This window comes from Grampus griseus (assembly GCF_964374135.1).
Source record: "Grampus griseus genome assembly, chromosome: 14".
In the NCBI taxonomy this organism is placed as follows: domain Eukaryota; kingdom Metazoa; phylum Chordata; class Mammalia; order Artiodactyla; family Delphinidae; genus Grampus; species Grampus griseus.
In genome coordinates, this window is record NC_139008.1 from 61029606 (window position 1) to 61048056 (window position 18451).

Consider the following 18451-nt stretch of genomic DNA (forward strand, 5'->3'; position numbering starts at 1 on the left):
TGCAGAGAAAGCTTTTGACAAAATTCAACACCCATTTATGATTAAAAAACCCTGCAGAAAGTAGGCATAGAGTGAACTTTCCTCAACATAATAAAGGCCATATATGACAAACCCACAGCCAATATCTTCCTCAATGGTGAAAAACTGAAAGCATTTCCACTGAGATCAGGAACAAGACAAGGTTGCCCACTCTCACCACTCTTATTCAACATAGTTTTGGAAGTTTTAGCCACAGCAATCAGAGAAGAAAAGGAAATAAAAGGAATCCAAATTGGAAAAGAAGAAGTAAAGCTGTCACTCTTTGCAGATGACATGATACTATACATAGACAATCCTAAAGATGCTACCAGAAAACTACTAGAGCTAATCAATGAATTTGATAAAGTAGCAGGATACAAAATTAATGCACAGAAATCTCTGGCATTCCTATACACTAAGGATGAAAAATCTGAAAGTGAAATCAAGAAAACACTGCCATTTACCACTGCAACAAAAAGAATAAAATATCTAGGAATAGACCTACCTAAGGAGACAAAAGACCTGTATGCAGAAAATTATAAGACACTGATGAAAGAAATTAAAGATGATACAAATAGATGGAGAGATATACCATGTTCTTGGATTGGAAGAATCAACATTGTGAAAATGATTCTACTACCCAAAGCAATCTACAGATTCAATGCAATCCCTATCAAACTACCACTGGCATTTTTCACAGAACTAGAACAAAAAATTTCACAATTTGTATGGAAACACAAAAGACCCCGAATAGCCAAAGCAATCTTGAGAATAAAAAACGGAGCTGGAGGAATCAGGCTTCCTGACTTCAGACTATACTACAAAGCTACAGTAATCAAGACAGTATGGTACTGGCACAAAAACAGAAAGATAGATCAATGGAACAGGATAGAAAGCCCAGAGATAAACCCACGCACGTATGGTCACCTTATCTTTGATAAAGGAGGCAAGAATGTACAGTGGGGAAAGGACAGCCTCTTCAATAAGTGGTGCTGGGAAAACTGGAGAGCTATATGTAAAAGTATGAGATTAGATCACTCCCTAACACCATACACAAAAATAAGCTCAAAATGGATTAAAGACCTAAATGTAAGGCCAGACACTATAATACTCTTAGAGGAAATATAGGCAGAACACTCTATGACATAAATCACAGCAAGGTCCTTTTTGACCCACCTCCTAGAGAAATGGAAATAAAAACAAAAATAAACAAATGGGACCTAATGAAACTTAAAGGCTTTTGCGCAGCAAGGGAAACCATAAACAAGACCAAAAGACAACCCTCAGAATGGGAGAAAATATTTGCAAATGAAGCAACTGACAAAGGATTAATCTCCAAAATTTATAAGCAGCTCATGCAGCTTAATAACAAAAAAACAAACAACCCAATCCAAAAATGGGCAGAAGACCTAAATAGACATTTCTCCAAAGAAGATATACAGACTGCCAACAAACACATGAAAGAATGCTCAACATCACTAATCATTAGAGAAATGCAAATCAAAACTACAATGAGATATCATCTCACACCAGTCAGAATGGCCATCATCAAAAAATCTAGAAACAATAAATGCTGGAGAGGGTGTGGAGAAAAGGGAACCCTCTTACACTGTTGGTGGCAATGTAAATTGATACAGCCACTGTGGAGAACAGTATGGAGGTTCCTTAAAAAACTACAAATAGAACTACCATATGACCCAGCAATCCCACTACTGGGCATATACCCTGAGAAAACCATAATTCAAAAAGAGTCATGTACCAAAATGTTCATTGCAGCTCTATTTACAATAGCCCAGAGATGGAAACAACCTAAGTGTCCATCATCGGATGAATGGATAAAGAAGATGTGGCACATATATACAATGGAATATTACTCAGCCATAAAAAGAAACGAAATTGAGCTATTTGTAATGAGGTGGATAGACCTAGAGTCTGTCATACAGAGTGAAGTAAGTCAGAAAGAGAGAGACAAATACCGTATGCTAACACATATATATGGAATTTAAGAAAAAAAATGTCATGAAAAACCTAGGGGTGAAACAGGAATAAAGACACAGACTTACTACAGAATGGACTTGAGGCTATGGGGAGGGGGAAGGGTAAACTGTGACAAAGCGAGAGAGAGGCATGGACATATATACACTACCAAACGTAAGGTAGATAGCTAGTGGGAAGCAGCTGCATAGCACGGGGAGATCAGCTCGGTGCTTTGTGACCACCTGGAGGGGTGGGATAGGGAGGGTGGGAGGGAGGGAGACGCAAGCGGGAAGAGATATGGGAACATATGTATATACATAACTGATTCATTTTGTTGTGAAGCTGAAACTAACATACCATTGTAAAGCAATTATACTCCAATAAAGATGTTAAAATGAAAAAAAACAAAAACAAAAAAAAGAAAAAGAAAATGTGGAACACAAATATTGGGAACATTTAGAAAATATGTAAAGATAAAGAGTGAATGGGATTAAAAATAAATTCTGAATGACATAAATAAGAGCTTTATATTTAAGGATTAGTTTTAGCAAAGCTGGTTAAGCATAGGAAATTTTGATTTTTCAAAACAAAGAACAAGATTTGGGGCATACAGTCTCCTGACTGAGGACAGATGGAGCAAAGGGAAATGGGTTAGAATTGTAATGACAACAACAACAAAAAGTTAGGCTTAGATGAAAAAAACTTCCCTTAGAGATGGCTTGTTTTCAGTATTTCTTCCCTAGAGATCTCAGGAGTAGAACAGACCTAATTTTCACCCTCAATTCTCTATCACAATGGAATATCCTCTCCATCTATACCAGCATCACACCAGTAGCCTCTGACAAGGTCTGGACACACATCACCACACACTTAGTGAAGCAAGACATCCCAACTTCAGTTAGCATCTGGAGGTTTCCAGGTGTGGGATAGGCAATATGGTGTGGAAAGTGAGGGGTGAGACACAGAACTGTATCCTATGGGAAGGGGCAGAGGCTGTTGTTTCCTACTCAGAATATAAACTAAGGCTGTTCAGTGATAGGGTAATTAACAACCTGCAGCAGCCAGATGGGCCCTCTGCTCTCCTTTCCCTTCTTCCTGCCCTAAGGCCCCACCCTTAAATCTGGCATTTGTGGGAAAAACAAAAAGGTGAAAGTATGAGTGGCTGGTTGCCCAGCAACATGGTAGTGATGGGGCTCTCACAAAGAAGTCGTCATTATAGGCATCTGTGCTGACAGAGGAAGGAGGCTGCAATGGGTGGGGGTGGAGAGTGAAGGGGACTACAGAGGCAAGACCTGTCAATTCGCTAGTGGCTGACAAAAAGCCTCCTAAACATTCCGTCTCATCTTCTAGTTCAGTGTTCCAGTCCCGGGAGATAAGCTTGCCTAAGAAAGATCAAACTGAGGGGGGTTAGGGGATGGATTTTTCTCCATCATCAGTGTGCACTCACTACACTGAACTTGTACACAAATTGATTACATGAACTAACACTGAAGGGTGCAATGGGGAAAGCATAAGCTTCTGAGTCCCATGTAGGGGCAAACCCCAGTCTTCACCCCCTCAGTTAGATAATTCTGGGAAGTTATGCTACCTCCCTTATCCACTGTATACCCCTCTGTAAAAGTAGGGATGCTGCTGATTTCCGTGTAGGACCGCCTGGAAGATGAGCAACCATAAATGGAAACACTTGGTATGGTGGTCAACACATAGTGGACAGCCAAGAAATGGCAGTTTCTCCTATCCTCGATAAGTGGTGGCCAACGTGATGACAGAGGAAACAATGTCCATAAAGGTCCTGGGCCTAAATGTAGTTGCCCAGCACACCCTCTGGGTCGATACTCTCACATCTAAGTGGTTCCACAGCATCAAATCCTTTTCTAGGAGGAACAGACTATGTATTTTAAAAAATAAAAGAGGTTCTCTCTTTCGGGAAACCCTCTAGTCATTATACCTTCAGTCTTGTTCTCATCTCTGCTTGCTACCTGAATAGGATCCATGGAGTATTTCTTAAGCATCTACTATATTTTGAGCCATGAGCTCAATACGTGACATCATCATATTCCATGCGAAGAAACCTGAGACAGGTATAATAATTCCCAAGGTGCAGATGAGAAAACCAAGGCTAACTGTGCTCACTGAGAGACAGGCAAAGCTACAAGGCCAGGGTTTGAACCCAGCTGATCAACCTCCAAAGCCTGTGCTGCTAACTGCCATATAATACTCTCTTCTTGACATGGGAGGTGGGTGAGGTAGCAGAAAGAAGGGAACAAGTCCCATCTGCTAAGAGTGGTATACAGGAGTGATGAGGCTTGGCCCTCTGCCTCACTCCCTCCAATCCACCAGGATCCTGAGCCAAAGACACTAACACCCTCTCTCATCAGCATCCTTCAATGGTTTCCAACTGCCCATGGGGGAAGATTCATGTACCTTCACAGCTGTTATATCCTAGGATTCTGACATGAATTCTTTCTCTAGACAAAATTCAGGGACAGTCCCACGCTTTCAGACCTTGATGCCTCTGGCCTGCTGGTCTCAACCTGGAACAACCTCCCCATGAAAGGAATCTTAGGAAATAATTCAGACACATGAAAAGGAAAAAAGAAAAGGAGCTTAAGGAATAGTTCTCCTCTTCCCCGTGAAGACAGAGCTCAGGCAGCACCTCCCCCAAGAAGCCTTTCCTAGGTTACCTATGAAGGATCTCTGTGCTAACCTCTGCAATGGCACTCTTATTTACTCACCTGTCTCCCACGTCAGAGGGAGAGCACATGCCTCAAGAGTAGGAGCCCAGGCCCAGGGATCGCTGAACCCAGAGGCGAACAGTTGCTGAACACAGAATTCACCAAAAATGTGCAAGGCATAGGTCCGGGTGATGCAGATACAAAGAGGTGAAAAAGTAGAGCAAAGGGGATATGCACTTGGAAAAAGCCAATAATCTTGCAATTAGACAAAAAATAACTGAGTGGTAGTATTGTCAAAGATGGGATGAATGCCAGGGCTAGGGGGCCAGGAGTTTTAGCCAACCAAAGGAACACCACCACTGTACCCCTGCCCGGCTCTAACCACACCACCTGTCCTTCCAGGGCTCTGCACAGGACAGGCTTTCAGGCTGGAGCACCCATTCTACCCTACTCTTTGCCTGGCTAACATCTCCTCCTGCTTGGAGGTGAGTCCCTTCTTAGGGAAGCCTTCCCTGAACACCAAGTGTGGTTCAGGTTCCTCTTCCTACGCGCTCCCAAGTATCCTGTTCATCCCCATGAGATGAGGTAAGAGCAGGAGCATGAATGGCATCATTGGCCTTTGTGAAGCACCCAGCGGGAGATCTAGTGCCCCGCATATAGTGAGCTCAGTAAATACGGTGGACTTAAGAACCTACGTGACTCCTCAGCATCTAAACTTTAAAATAAACTTTTTTACCTTGAAATAGAAGTTGGAAAAGTAGTACAGAGAAATCCTGTGTACCCTCACCCAGTTTTCCCCAATAGTTACACACCACAAAGATCTCCCTCATGCTATCCCCTCTTATTAACACACCCACAGCCCTGTCCCATCCATAACCTCTGGTAACACTAGTCTGTTTAGTACCTCTATAATTTTGTTATTGCAAAAAATATTATATAAATGGAATCATACAGTGCGTGACCTTTTGGAATTGGCTTTTTTCACTCAGCCTGATGACCTTGAGATCCATGTAACTGTTTTGTGTATCAACAATTCATCCCTTTATATTGTTGAGTAGTATTCCATGGAATGGATGTGTGTTTAATCATTCACCAATTGAAGGACATCCAGGTTGTTTCCAGTTTTTGGCTATTACAAATAAAGCTATTTATGAACATTTGTGGATAGGTTTTTGTGTGGCATAATTTTCATATCTGATAAATGCCCAGGAGTGTGATTCCTGGGTCTTACCATTAAGTGTATGTTTAGTTTAAAAAACTGCCAAACAATTTTCCAGGGTAGCTGTACCATTTTATGTTCCACCAGCAATGTGTGAGAGATCCCAGTTCTCTGCACCCTCTCCAGCATTTGGTATCATTACTTTCATTTCAGCTTTTCTAATAGGTGTGAAGTATCTCACTGTGGTTTAATTTGCATTTCCCCAATGGTCAGTAATGCTGAACACATTTTCCTGTGCTTATTTGCCATCTGTATATCCTTTTCAGTGTAACATCTCTTCATATCCTTTGCTCATTTTCTAATTGGATTGTTCATTTTTTTAACCTGTTGAGTTTTAAGATTATCTTTCTAGATACAATTCCTTTGCCAGATATGTGGTTTGCAAACATTCTTTCCCAATCTGTAGGTTATGTTTTTATTCTAACAGGGTCTTTCACAGAACAAAAGTTTTTAATTTTGATGAAGTCCAATTTATTGATTTTTTTTCTGTTATAGTTTGTGCTTTTATAGTCATATCTAAGAACTCTTCACCAAGCCTTGGATCCTTAAGATTTTCTCCTTTGAGTTCTTCTAAAAGTGTTGTAATATTAAGTTTTACATTTAAATCTATGATCCAATTTGAGTTAAACTGGATTTAAGGTGTGAGGTTTAGGTCAAGGCTCTTATTTTTGCTTGTGACTATCCAATTGCTCCATTGATTTGCTTGTGCACCCCAGTCAAAAGTCAACTGGCTATATGTCTGTGGGCCTATTTCTTGGTTCTCTATTCTGTTCTATTGATCTATGAGTCCATCCATCTAATGTAGCTATATAATAAGCCTGAACATTGGGTAGAGTGATTTCTCCCTCTTTATTCATTTTCAAAATTGTTTTAGCTACTCCAAATCCCTTTGCCTTTCCAGATAACTTCTGGAATAATCTTGCTCTATCTACAGAAATTTTTGTTGGGTTTTTTATAGGAATTCAATTAAACTAGTAAGCTAATTTGTGGAGTATTTGACATCTTTACTATGTTGAGTCTTCCGTCCTTGAACATGTTATGTCTCTCCACTTATTTAGGTCTTCTTTGATTACAGTTTTCAGCACAAAAGTCTTAAACAGGTTTTGTTAGATTTATACCCAAGTATTTTTTTCAGTGATTGTAAACGGTATTGTATCTTAAATGTCTGTTTCCACGTGTTTACTGAAATATAGTGAAATATAATTGACTTCTGAATGTTGAACTGGCATCCTGCAACTTTGCTATTATTTTTTGGGGTAGATTCCTTGAGATTTTCCATATAGAGCATTATGTCATCTGTGAATATAAACTTTTACTTTTTCCTTTCTTACCTATATGCCTTTTCATTTTCTTACCTTAAGAAAGACAAATGCAAAACTTTCAGTACTATGCTTAATAAGACTGGTGAGAGTGGATATCCTTGCCTTGTTTCTTAGGGGGCAAGAATCCTTTTGCTAGTATAATGTTGGTCCCATAAAATATTTTTTAGGTATTACCAAACCACCCTCTAGTTGAAGGAAAAATACAAAAGTCTCAATCATGGGCGATTATTATCAGTTCTCTTATAGTTTTATCCTGAGAGCCTCATTTCTATTGTTATATATTCACATTTCCAATTAAGCCAAGGTTAGGACCTTTCAATTTTTTTTTTACATCTTTATTGGGATATTTCATGTATCATAAAATTCAGCCACTTAACAATGGTTTTTAGATGTTCACAGTGTTCTAATGTTCTAACTTTAGAACATTTTCTGCACCCTAAAAAAACACCTTGTACCCATTAGTCATTCCCCATTCATGCTCGCTAATCCTTCCACCTCAGCTCCTGGCAACCACTAATCTACTTTCTGTTTCTATGGATCTGCCTATTCTGGACATTTCACATAAATGGCTTTTTTTCACTTAGCATAATGTTTCCAAGGTTCACACATGTTGTGACGTGTATCAGTATCAGTACTTCATCCTTTTTTATTGCTGAAATATTCCATCGTATGCATATATCACATTTCTTTATCCATTCATCAGTTGATGGACATTTAGGTTGTTTCCACTTCTCGGCTATCATGAATAATGCTGCTATGAACATTCATGTACAAAAGTTGTACATGAATATGTGCACAAACAAGTAGTATATCATTGTAGTTTGGATTTCCACTTCCTTAATGATTAATGATGAACATCTTTTCACATGTTTATGGGCCACCTGTACATATTAGTTGGAGAAATGTCTATTCAAATCCTTTAACCTTTTTAAAATTGGGTTGTCTTTTCATTACTGAGATGCAAGAGTTCTCTATGTATTCTGGATACAAGTCTCTTGTCAGATATATGATTTGTAAATGCTTGCTCCTATTCTGTGGGCCGTCTTTTCACTTTCTTGATACTGTTCTTTGATGCAACAAAAGGTTTTATTTTTGTTGAAGTCCAATTCATCTATATTTTCTTTTGTAGCTTGTGCTTTTGGTGTTGTATCTAAGAAACTACCTCTAATACAAGGTCATGAAGATTTATTCTTAAGTTTTCTTCTAGGAGTTTTATAGTCCTATCTAGCTCTTACACTTAGGTCTATGATCCATTTTGAGTCAATTTTTGTGTATAGTTTGAAGAATGGGTCCAACTTCATTCTTTTTCATGTGGATATCCAGTGTCCCAGCACCATTTGAAAAGACTACTGTTTCCCCTATGAACTGTCTTGGCACCCTTGTTGAAATCAATTGCCCATGAATGTACGGGTTATTTCTGGACTCTCAATTCTACTCCCTTGCTTTACATATCCTTAGGCCAATAGCACACTGTCTTAATTACTGTAGCTTTGTAATAAGTTTTGAAGTTGGGAACTGTGAGTCCTCCAACTTTGCTTTTTTAAGATTGTTTTAGTTATTTTGGTTCCCTTGCATTTCCATATGAATTTTGGGATCAGCCTGCCAATTTCTACCAGAAAAACCCACACGCACAAGCCTCCTCCAACCCCCCTACCCCATACCAAACAAAAAAACTCTGGGATTTTGATTGGGATTGCACTGAGTATGCAGATCAATTTGGGGAGTATTGCCAAATACTGTTTCCCTACCTATGAAACACTGGATATATTTTTCTTTAAATCTTCCTACTTCTTTCAGCAACATTTTGTAGTTTTCAGTATATAAGTCTTGTACTTCTTTTGTTAAGTTTATTCTTAAGTGTTTTATACCTTTGGGGGTTATTACAAATGAGATTATTTCCTTAATTTCATTTTCAGATTGTTCACTACTGGTGTATAGAAAATGCAATTGATTTTTGTTTACTGATCTTACATCATGTCACGCTGCTGAACTCATTCATTAGCTCTAGAAGGTTTTTAAAAAGGATTCCTTAGGATTTTCTATATACAGGATCCCATGTCATTGGCAAATAAAGATTGCTTTCCTTCTAACTTTCTAATCAGGATACCTTTAATTTCTTTTTCTTGAGTGATTATGCTGGCTAGAATTTCAAGTACCATGTTGTAGAAAAGTAGCAATAGCAGATATCCTTATCCTGTTCCTGACCTTACGGGGAAAGAATTCCATCTTTCTCCATTAAGTAGGATGTTAGCTGTGTGCTTTGGGAGTTGAGAAAGTCTCCTTCTATTGTTGAATGCTTTTATTATGAAAGGGTGTTGGATTTTGTCAAATGCTTTTTCTCTACTGAGATGAACATGTGTTTTTTGTCTACTGTTATATTAATACGGTATATTACACTGATGTATTTTAAAATGTTAAACCAAACATTCCTGGAATAAGTTTCATTTGGTCATGGTGTATAACCCTTTTTATATGTTGCTGGATTTCTTTTGCTAGTATTTTGTTGAGGATTTTTACATTTATATTCATAAGGGCTACTTGTTTGTACTTTTCTTGTGATGTCTTTGGTTTTGGTATCAGGGTAATACTGGCCTCACAGAATGAGTTGGGAAGTGTTCCTCCCTCTTCTTTTTTTTTTCTTTTTTTTTTTTTTTCGGTATGCGGGCCTCTCACTGTTGGGGCCTCTCCCGTTGTGGAGCATAGGCTCCGGACACACAGGCTCAGCGGCCATGGCTCACGGGCCTAGCCGCTCCACAGCATGTGGGATCTTCCCGGACCGGGGCATGAACCCGTGTCCCCTGCATCGGCAGGCGGACTCTCAACCACCGCGCCACCAGAGAAGCCCCCTCTTCTATTTTTTGGAAGAATTTTTGAAGGATTGGTATCAATAAAAGACTCATTATTAAGGAAATTTTCAAAGGGACCAAAAAATAGTACAAAGTCTAATTTATGAACACCAATGTACCTTTCCAATCAGTTTCAATAATTATCAGTATTCTACCATTCTGGGCTTCCCTGGTGGCACAGTGGTTAAGAATCCACCTGCCAATGCAGGGGACACAGGTTCGAGCCCTGGCCCAGGAAGATCCCACGTGCTGTGAAGCAACTAAGTCCATGCGCCACAACTACTGAGCCTGTGCTCCAGAGCCCGCGAGCCACAACTACTGAGCCCACGAGCCACAATTACTGAGCCTGTGTGCCAGAACTACTGAAGCCCACGTGCCTAGAGACTGTACTCCGCAACAACAGAAGCCACCATGATGAGAAGCCCATGCACCGCACCAAAGAGTAGCCCCCGCTCGCTGCAACTAGAGAAAGCTACGCACAGCAAAGAAGAACCAAAGCAGCCAAAAATAAATAAATAAAATAAATAAATTAAAAAACAAAATATTCTACCATTCTTATTTCCCCTACACTCATTTCCCAATGTCTCACTCTTTTAGGGGGTGAAATTATTTTAAAGCAAATCCCAGACATATCATTTCACCCTTAACTATTTCAGTTAATAAAATTATATATATACAATAGACAAAGACTTCTTTTTTTTTTAACATAACCAGAATTTAATTATGTCACCTAAGAAAATTAGCAGTAACATTATCAAATACCTGGTCCCTGTTCAAATTTCCCCAAATATCTCAAAAATAATTTTAGAATTAGTTTATTTGAATCAAGATCAATACAAAGTCCAACACTGGATTTAGTTGATAAGACTCTAATTAACAAGCCCCCTCTCCCTTTTCTCCCCATGCCATTATTTGATGAAAAAAAACAAGATCAATTAATCCTGTAAAAATTTTTCATGTTCCATACATTGGCTGGAACCCATGTATCCTCATGTGTCTTTTTAACTCATTCTTCTACCTCTCATGCTTCTTTTAAACTGGGAGTTCAATCTAGATTCATGTTGTTGTGAACCTACTATTGCATTATATTAGAATTCACAAAGTCTGGCTGTCCCACTTTTAGTGTTAAGATTGACCTATGGGTTCAGGTGCTATCAGTCTGACTCATCCATTATAAAGTTGCTCATCAACCTTTTACCTAATGGTTTTAGCAACCATTGACAATTTGTGCCTAGTCACTACATTATTTCAGTAGAAGCTGCAATATGGTGATTTTCTCATTCTTTCTGTTCTTCCAAGGCTAGGATTTCTTACCTTCATAATTCCAGATTCAGGTCTATGATTCCCAATTAGGATGGCAGAGTCTCCAGGTGCCCTGGAGGTGTTTTTGTGTAAGCCCCGGGGGTGTTTTTGTTTGTCACAGTGATTGGAGAGTGCTTATAGCATTTATAGGCAAAGACCAAAGATGCTTCATGCTCTATAATCCACAGTAGAGCTCCACATAATGAATAATCTACATCCTACACAACTTGCCAAAGTCTTGTTAGACATTCATAGAGATGTAAAGCCTACATAAAATTACCTACCATAAGTTAGTCTAAGGCCATTTTATATGTGGACACAAAGTATTTTTATACTGTTTCAATAAAAATTTTTCCAGAAATGTAACTATAACATAGCACGTGCCTGCTTTTGTTACTGTCGAATTCAAAATAATTCCATATACAAGTGCAAATGCCTATCTTTTCCAGTGTAATCATGCTCAGGCATCTACACAATGAAACACACATTATCTTATTAATTACTCACTTTTTATTTCTCATTTATATTATAGTCAGGACTTTCTACTGATCCTTTTTGAAACTGTCCATTTGGTACAGTTTCATAGATCATCTATGAATTCCATTTTGAGACAGTGAAGGAGACTTCAGAGAATATTTGTTTTGAAATAGGAAGTGAATCTGAGAGACCTGAGAATTACTATCTACTTAAGGTCTAAAAGTCTCCCCCAATTTGATTGCTGTCCAGGGCTTACCCTTAAATCTTCCTACCATATTCTGGTTGCATCACAACAGAGCACTGTGCTGGAGTGAGGACACCTGGACCCCCAGCCCTGGCTCTGTCTCTTTATTAGTGGCTAGTGACCTTAGGCAGGTCATCTTAAATAAAGAGGTTAAATCAGACAAGCTGTTCCCAACCTTTCAACCACTTTTTATTATCCTCCACTCTCCCCACAGAACCCAATATTTCCAAAGGTTGCCAGAGACTTGCCAATTATTACTTATTATAGTAATTAAACAAATTTCCTATTTATTTAATTAACCAAAGGTATATAATTGCAAAACAGAGTCATTTTTAACAATGGCAGCTAACCCTTATTGAGTGCTTACTATGGCCGCACAGTGAGCCCTCCCCCACAACCCCACCATTACTACCACACTGTGGACTCCAAACTGGAACATGCCATCTCAACCAGAGACTAAGGTGTCCCTGGTCCTTGTCTTCTCCCTCAGAGCAGAAGTCTCCAGTCCTAAGTGCTGCCATCCTAATCTGCAAAGACCTTGTATATGACCTGCTCATACCTCATGCTGTTTTGGCAAAGTTTTCAAGTTGTAAAAGAGATCAGGGGACTATAATGAAGTGAAAGGCAAAGAAAGGGAACATTGGGAACATATTCCCTCCAGGAACTTCCAGTATTTCTACACTTTCCCCAAAAGCCTGGTCCAGGGTCCTGCACATACAAAGAGCTCTGGAATAAAAAACTGAACTACCTGGGCAGCAACTCTGGAGGACTGCACACACGCCTCAGAGGCACTGACCCTTGGGCAGACTCAGAGGCTGTGTGTGGCCTCTAGAAAGGAGGCAGGCAGCCTTAGGATGCTGGGTTATTGGGGTGACTAGTAGCAGTACAAGAACTCACTGCTCCACTTACATCTCCACTTTCTATCTCCATATACCAAGACTCTGACAATTCTGTTGAAGACACATGGGGGCCAGAGGGGGGTCAAGTGGCAAGATGGTCATGGCTGGACTCCTTCTTCAGAGGCATGGGCTGCCACTGTGGGCTCTGTACTCACCAGGGAGGCTGCCGGCTGGTATGTGGGTGGTGTGGGTGAATCCGGAGTGGGTCAATCTCTCTGGCAGTGGCAGGGGGAAACTCCTGTTGGGGACTTTCGCTAGCCTTGACCCAATGTTCATGGATAGGTGTGATGATCCCAGACACAAGACGAGACCGAAGTTCCTCACTCTTCTTGTAGACCCTGCAGGAAGGACACGAGGTGTCAACTGCTTGCAGCTGGTTGGCAACCCTGCGTATAGTATTTCGGCGGCGGCGGCGGCGGCGGCGGCGCTGATAGCTCTTGGCGTCACGCTTGGACTGTTTGCAAGGGTGGGAACGGGCTGCCCGGCGGACCTGGGTGACGGGAGTAACAGCCTGGCGTTGTCTCCGAGATTTGGGCCTAAGCTTCTTAGGCATCTGAGTTGCCCCTTCTCGTTTACCACCCCATTAGAAAGCGGTGAGGGTGTAGGGGCACAGGGCCTAGACTGGCTACTCCTCTGTACCCTGCCCACCCCACCCCACTCCACCCTCAGCCTCATTGTGTGTTCATCACATGTCATGGGAGGGGTCATGGAAGGCAAGTCTCCATGGGGATGATGAACCAGGTTCCTAGTCCAAGTAGGCAGGGCTCTCAGGGCTTAATGTCCAATTCTGTCACTAACTCAGGGGCCCTTGGAAGGCCTTTTTTCTCTGCTGGTGAGAGACAAGCAATGTGAGCTATAGCTGAAGTGTTGAGGCAGACTGAGGTAACAGGGAGTGGGCAGGACTCCACAGAGTTCCTAAAAATCTGGTGTTTTAAAATGAGCCATATCCGGGGTCAAAAAGCAAACCGTATAAATCAGGGACATAGATTGGTGGTTGCCAAGGGGGAGGGGGGGTGGGAGAGGGTTGGATTGGGAGTTTGGATTAACAGATGCAAACTAGTATATATAAAATGAATAAACAAGGTCCTACTGTATAGCACAGGGAACTACGTTCAATATCCTGTGATAAACCATAATGGAAAAGAATATGACAAAGAATGTATATACATGTATAACTGAATCACTTTACTGTACAGCAGTAATTAACACAACATTGTAATTCAACTATATTTCAATAAAAAATAAGTTAAAAAAGCAAACCTCATAAATGTCAAAAAAAAACTGAAATCATACAGAGTATGTTCCTCGACCACATGGAATCATACTAAGCATCAAAACTGGAAGGAAGTCTCTAAATACATGGTGTTAAGCAATACAATTCTAGATAATCCATGGATCAAAGAGGAAGTCTTGAAAAAAATACAAAGTACTGAATAATAATAAAAGTACAACATATTAAATTATGTGAGATTATAGCTAAATGAGATTATAGCTAAACAGTGTTGAGAGGAAACTTTATAGCACTAAATGTTTACATTGGAAAAGAGGAAAGAAATCAACAATTTAAATTCTAACCTCAAGAACCTAGAAAAAGAAGAGCAAATTAAACCAAAAGCAAGCAGAAATAAGGAAATAATAAAGAATAAAAATAAATAAATGAGAAAACAGAAAAACAAGAGAAAATTAAAAAGACAAAAAACTGGTTCTTCCAAAAAATGAACAAAACTGATAAACTTCCAGCAAGAGCAGCAAACATAAAAAGAGAGAAGACACAAATCACCAATATCAAGAATGCAATGGGATATTATAACAAATTTGTTGCCACTGATAGGATAAGAGAATACTAATAACAACATAATTGAACAACTTAGAATAGACTAATTCTTCAAAAACCACGAACTGTAACAACTTAGGCAAAATGAAATAGATAATCTGAATAGTTCTATTAAAGTAACACAATTCCTACTTAAGCACCCCCCAAAAGAAATATCCAGGTCCACATGATTTCAGTGGAGAAGCCTACCAAACATTTAAAGAATTAACACCAATTTACAGTCACTTCCAGAAAATACAAGAGAAGGGAACATTTCCCAATTCATTTTTATGAGGCCAGTATTATGCTGATATCAAATCCAGACAAAGACAGTACAAAAAAAAGAAAACTACAGGGCTTCCCTGGTAGCGCAGTGGTTGAGAATCTGCCTGCCAATGCAGGGGACACGGGTTCAAGCCCTGGTCTGGGAAGATTCCACATGCCGCGGAGCAACTAGGCCCGTGAGCCACAACTACTGAGCCTGCGCGCCTGGAGCTTGTGCTCCGCAACAAGAGAGGCCACGACAGTGAGAGGCCCATGCACCGCAAAGAAGAGTGGCCCCCACTTGCCCCAACTAGAGAAAGCCCACGCACAGAAATGAAGACCCAACACAGCCAAAAATAAATAAATAAATAAAATTTTAAAAAAAACAAACAAAAAACTACAGACCACTATTTCTCATGAACTTGGATGCAAAAATGCTCAACAAAATATTAACAAATTAAATTCAAAAATATATAAAAGACTTAATACCATAGGATTTATTGTATGTACGCAAGGCTGGTTCAATAGTTACAAATCCCTACATATCAATAAGCTAAGAAAAATGATATGGTTATATCAATTGATACAGAAAAGGTATTTGACAAAATCCAACACGATAAATCCATTCATGATAAAAACTCTCAACAAACCAGGAATAGAAGAGAACTTCCTCAACATGATACAGAGCATCTACAAAAAAACTACAGCTAACAATATACTTAGTAATGAAAGACTGAGTACTTTGTCTTTAAGACTGGGAACAAGGTAAGGATGTTCTCTCTAACCACTCTTATTTAACATAATACTGGAAGTTCCAGCCACTTCAGTAAGGCAAGACAAAGAAAATGCACACAGATTAGAAAACAAGGAATGAAACTGCTCCTATTTGCAGATGACATGCCAGTCTACCTTGAAATTCCCAAGGAATTTACCAAAAAAACCCCTCCAAGAACACTACGAATTCAGCAAGGTGACAGGATAAAAGATCAACACACAAAAATAAACTGCATTTCTATATACTAACAGTGGACATTTGAAAATCAAAACCAAGGACAGAACACCATTTATAATCACCTCTCACACCCGAAAAGAACAAAACACATGTCCAGGACCTATATGCTAAAAATTATAAAATGATGATGAAAGAAACAGAGCAAGACCTAAATAAATGGAGAGACATACCACATTCATAGTAAATATGTCAACTTTTTCCATTTTAGGTTTAATGATCTGTAAGTTTAATGCAAATCCTATCAAAATCCCAGCAAGGCTTTTTATGGACAAAGAGAAGTTTACTCTAAAGTTTATACAGAAAGGCACAGACTCAAGAAGAGTGAAAACTATCTTGACAAAGAAGAATTGGGCAATCTTGAATGGCTCTACTCAATATTCAGGTATACTACTGATACACAGTTACAATAATAGATACTGTGTGACACTGGCAGAAGAACAGACACAAAGATCAATGGAAAAAAAAAGAGAACCCAGAAATAAACCAACACAAGTACAGACAACTGATTTTTGACACAGTTGCAAAAGCAATTCAATGACAAATGGTGTTGGAGCAACTGGATATCCACAGGCAAGAAAATGAACCTCTCCCTAAAGCACACAACTTATACAAAAATTACTTTAAAATAAACCACAGGCTTAAATGTAAAACATAAAACTACAAAATGTTTAGAAAAAGAAAACAGGAGAATAGCTTTGAGATCTAAAACAAGGCAAAGAGTTCTTACACTTGACGCCAAAAGCTTGATCCATAAAAGCAAAAATTTATCAAATAGCTATTATCAATTAAAAACTTATGCTTTGCAAAAGACCTTGTTAAGTGAATGAAAAAACAAACTACAGGCTGAGAGAAAACATTTATAAACCAACATCCAACAAAGGAATTGCATCTGAAATATACAAGGAACTGTCATTAGCTATCAGGGAAATGCAAATTTGAAACCACAATGCAATACTACTATACATCAGAATAACTAAAATGAAAAATAGCGATAACACCAGAAACTGGTGAAGATACAGAGAAACTAGCACTCATACACTGGTGGTGGATACGTAAAATGGTACAGACACTATGGAAAACTGTTTGGCAGTTTCTTAAAAAACTAAACATGCAATTACCTTTGAACTCTTGGCATTTATTGTAGAGAAATAAATATGTCCACACAAAAGCCTGTACATGTATGTTCATAGCACTTTTATTCGTAATAGCAAAAAATGAAACAACTCAGATGTCCTTCAACTAGTGAATGGTTAAACAAACTGTGAAATGCCATGCCTACCATACCATGAAATACTACTCAGCAAGACAAAGGGACAAACTATTGATGCATGCAACAACTCAGATGGATCACAAGGGTATTATGCTGAGTGAGAAAGGCCAATCCCGAAAGTTACATACTGTATGATTCCATTTATATAACATTTTTGAACACTCCCTAACACCATACATGAAAACAAACTCAAAATGGAATAAAGACCTAAATGTAAGGCCGGATACTATAAAACGCTTAGAGGAAAACACAGGCAGAACACATTCTGACATAAATTGCAGCAAGATCTTTTTTGATCCGTCTCCTAGTGTAATAAAAATAAAAACAAAAATAAACAAGTAGGACCTAATTAAACTTAAAAGCTTTTCCACAGCAAAGGAATCATAAACAAAACAAAAAGACAACCCTCAGAATGGGAGAAAATATTTGCAAATGACTAGACAACCAAGGGTTTAATCTCCAAAGTATACAAACAGCTCATGCAGTTCAATATCAAAAAAAAACCTCAATCAAAAAATGGGTGGAAGATCTAAACAGACATTTCTTCAAAGAAGACATACAGATGGCTAAAAAGCACATGAAGAGATGCTCAACATCACTAATCATTACAGAAACAAAAATCAAAAGTACAATGAGGTTATCACCTCACACGGGTCAGAATGGCCATTATCAAAAAATCTACAAACAATAAATGCTGGAAAGGGTGTGGAGAAAAGGGAACCCTCCTACGCTGTTGGTGGGAATGTAAATTGGTTTAGCCACTATGGAGAACAGTATGGAACTTCCTTAAAAAACTAAAAATGGAGCTACCATATGATCCAGCAATCCCTCTGTGGGTATCTATCCAGAGAAAACCATAACTCAAAAAGATACATGCTCCCCTATGTTCACTGCAGCCCTATTTACAATAGCCAGGACATGGCAGCAACCTAAATGTCCATCGACAGAGGAATGGATAAAGAAGATGTGGCACACATATACAATAGAATATTACTCAGCTGTAAAAAAGAACGAAATAATGCCATTTGCAGCAACATGGATGGACCTAGAGATTGTCATACTGAGTGAAGTAAGTCAGACAAAGACAAATATCATATGATATCACTTAGATGT

The 18451-nt window shown here is 39.1% G+C and overlaps 1 protein-coding gene across 1 annotated transcript in view; it reads right to left on the reverse strand.

Annotated features, from left to right (window-relative positions):
- The window catches only part of PSMF1 (proteasome inhibitor subunit 1), a 52297-nt gene that overhangs the window by 18926 nt on the left and 14920 nt on the right, over positions 1-18451 (reverse strand). The window contains exon 4 of the mRNA XM_082671137.1: positions 13135-13317. Within this exon, the coding sequence (XP_082527263.1) occupies positions 13135-13317 (183 nt within the window). The remainder of the gene's footprint in view (positions 1-13134; positions 13318-18451) is intronic.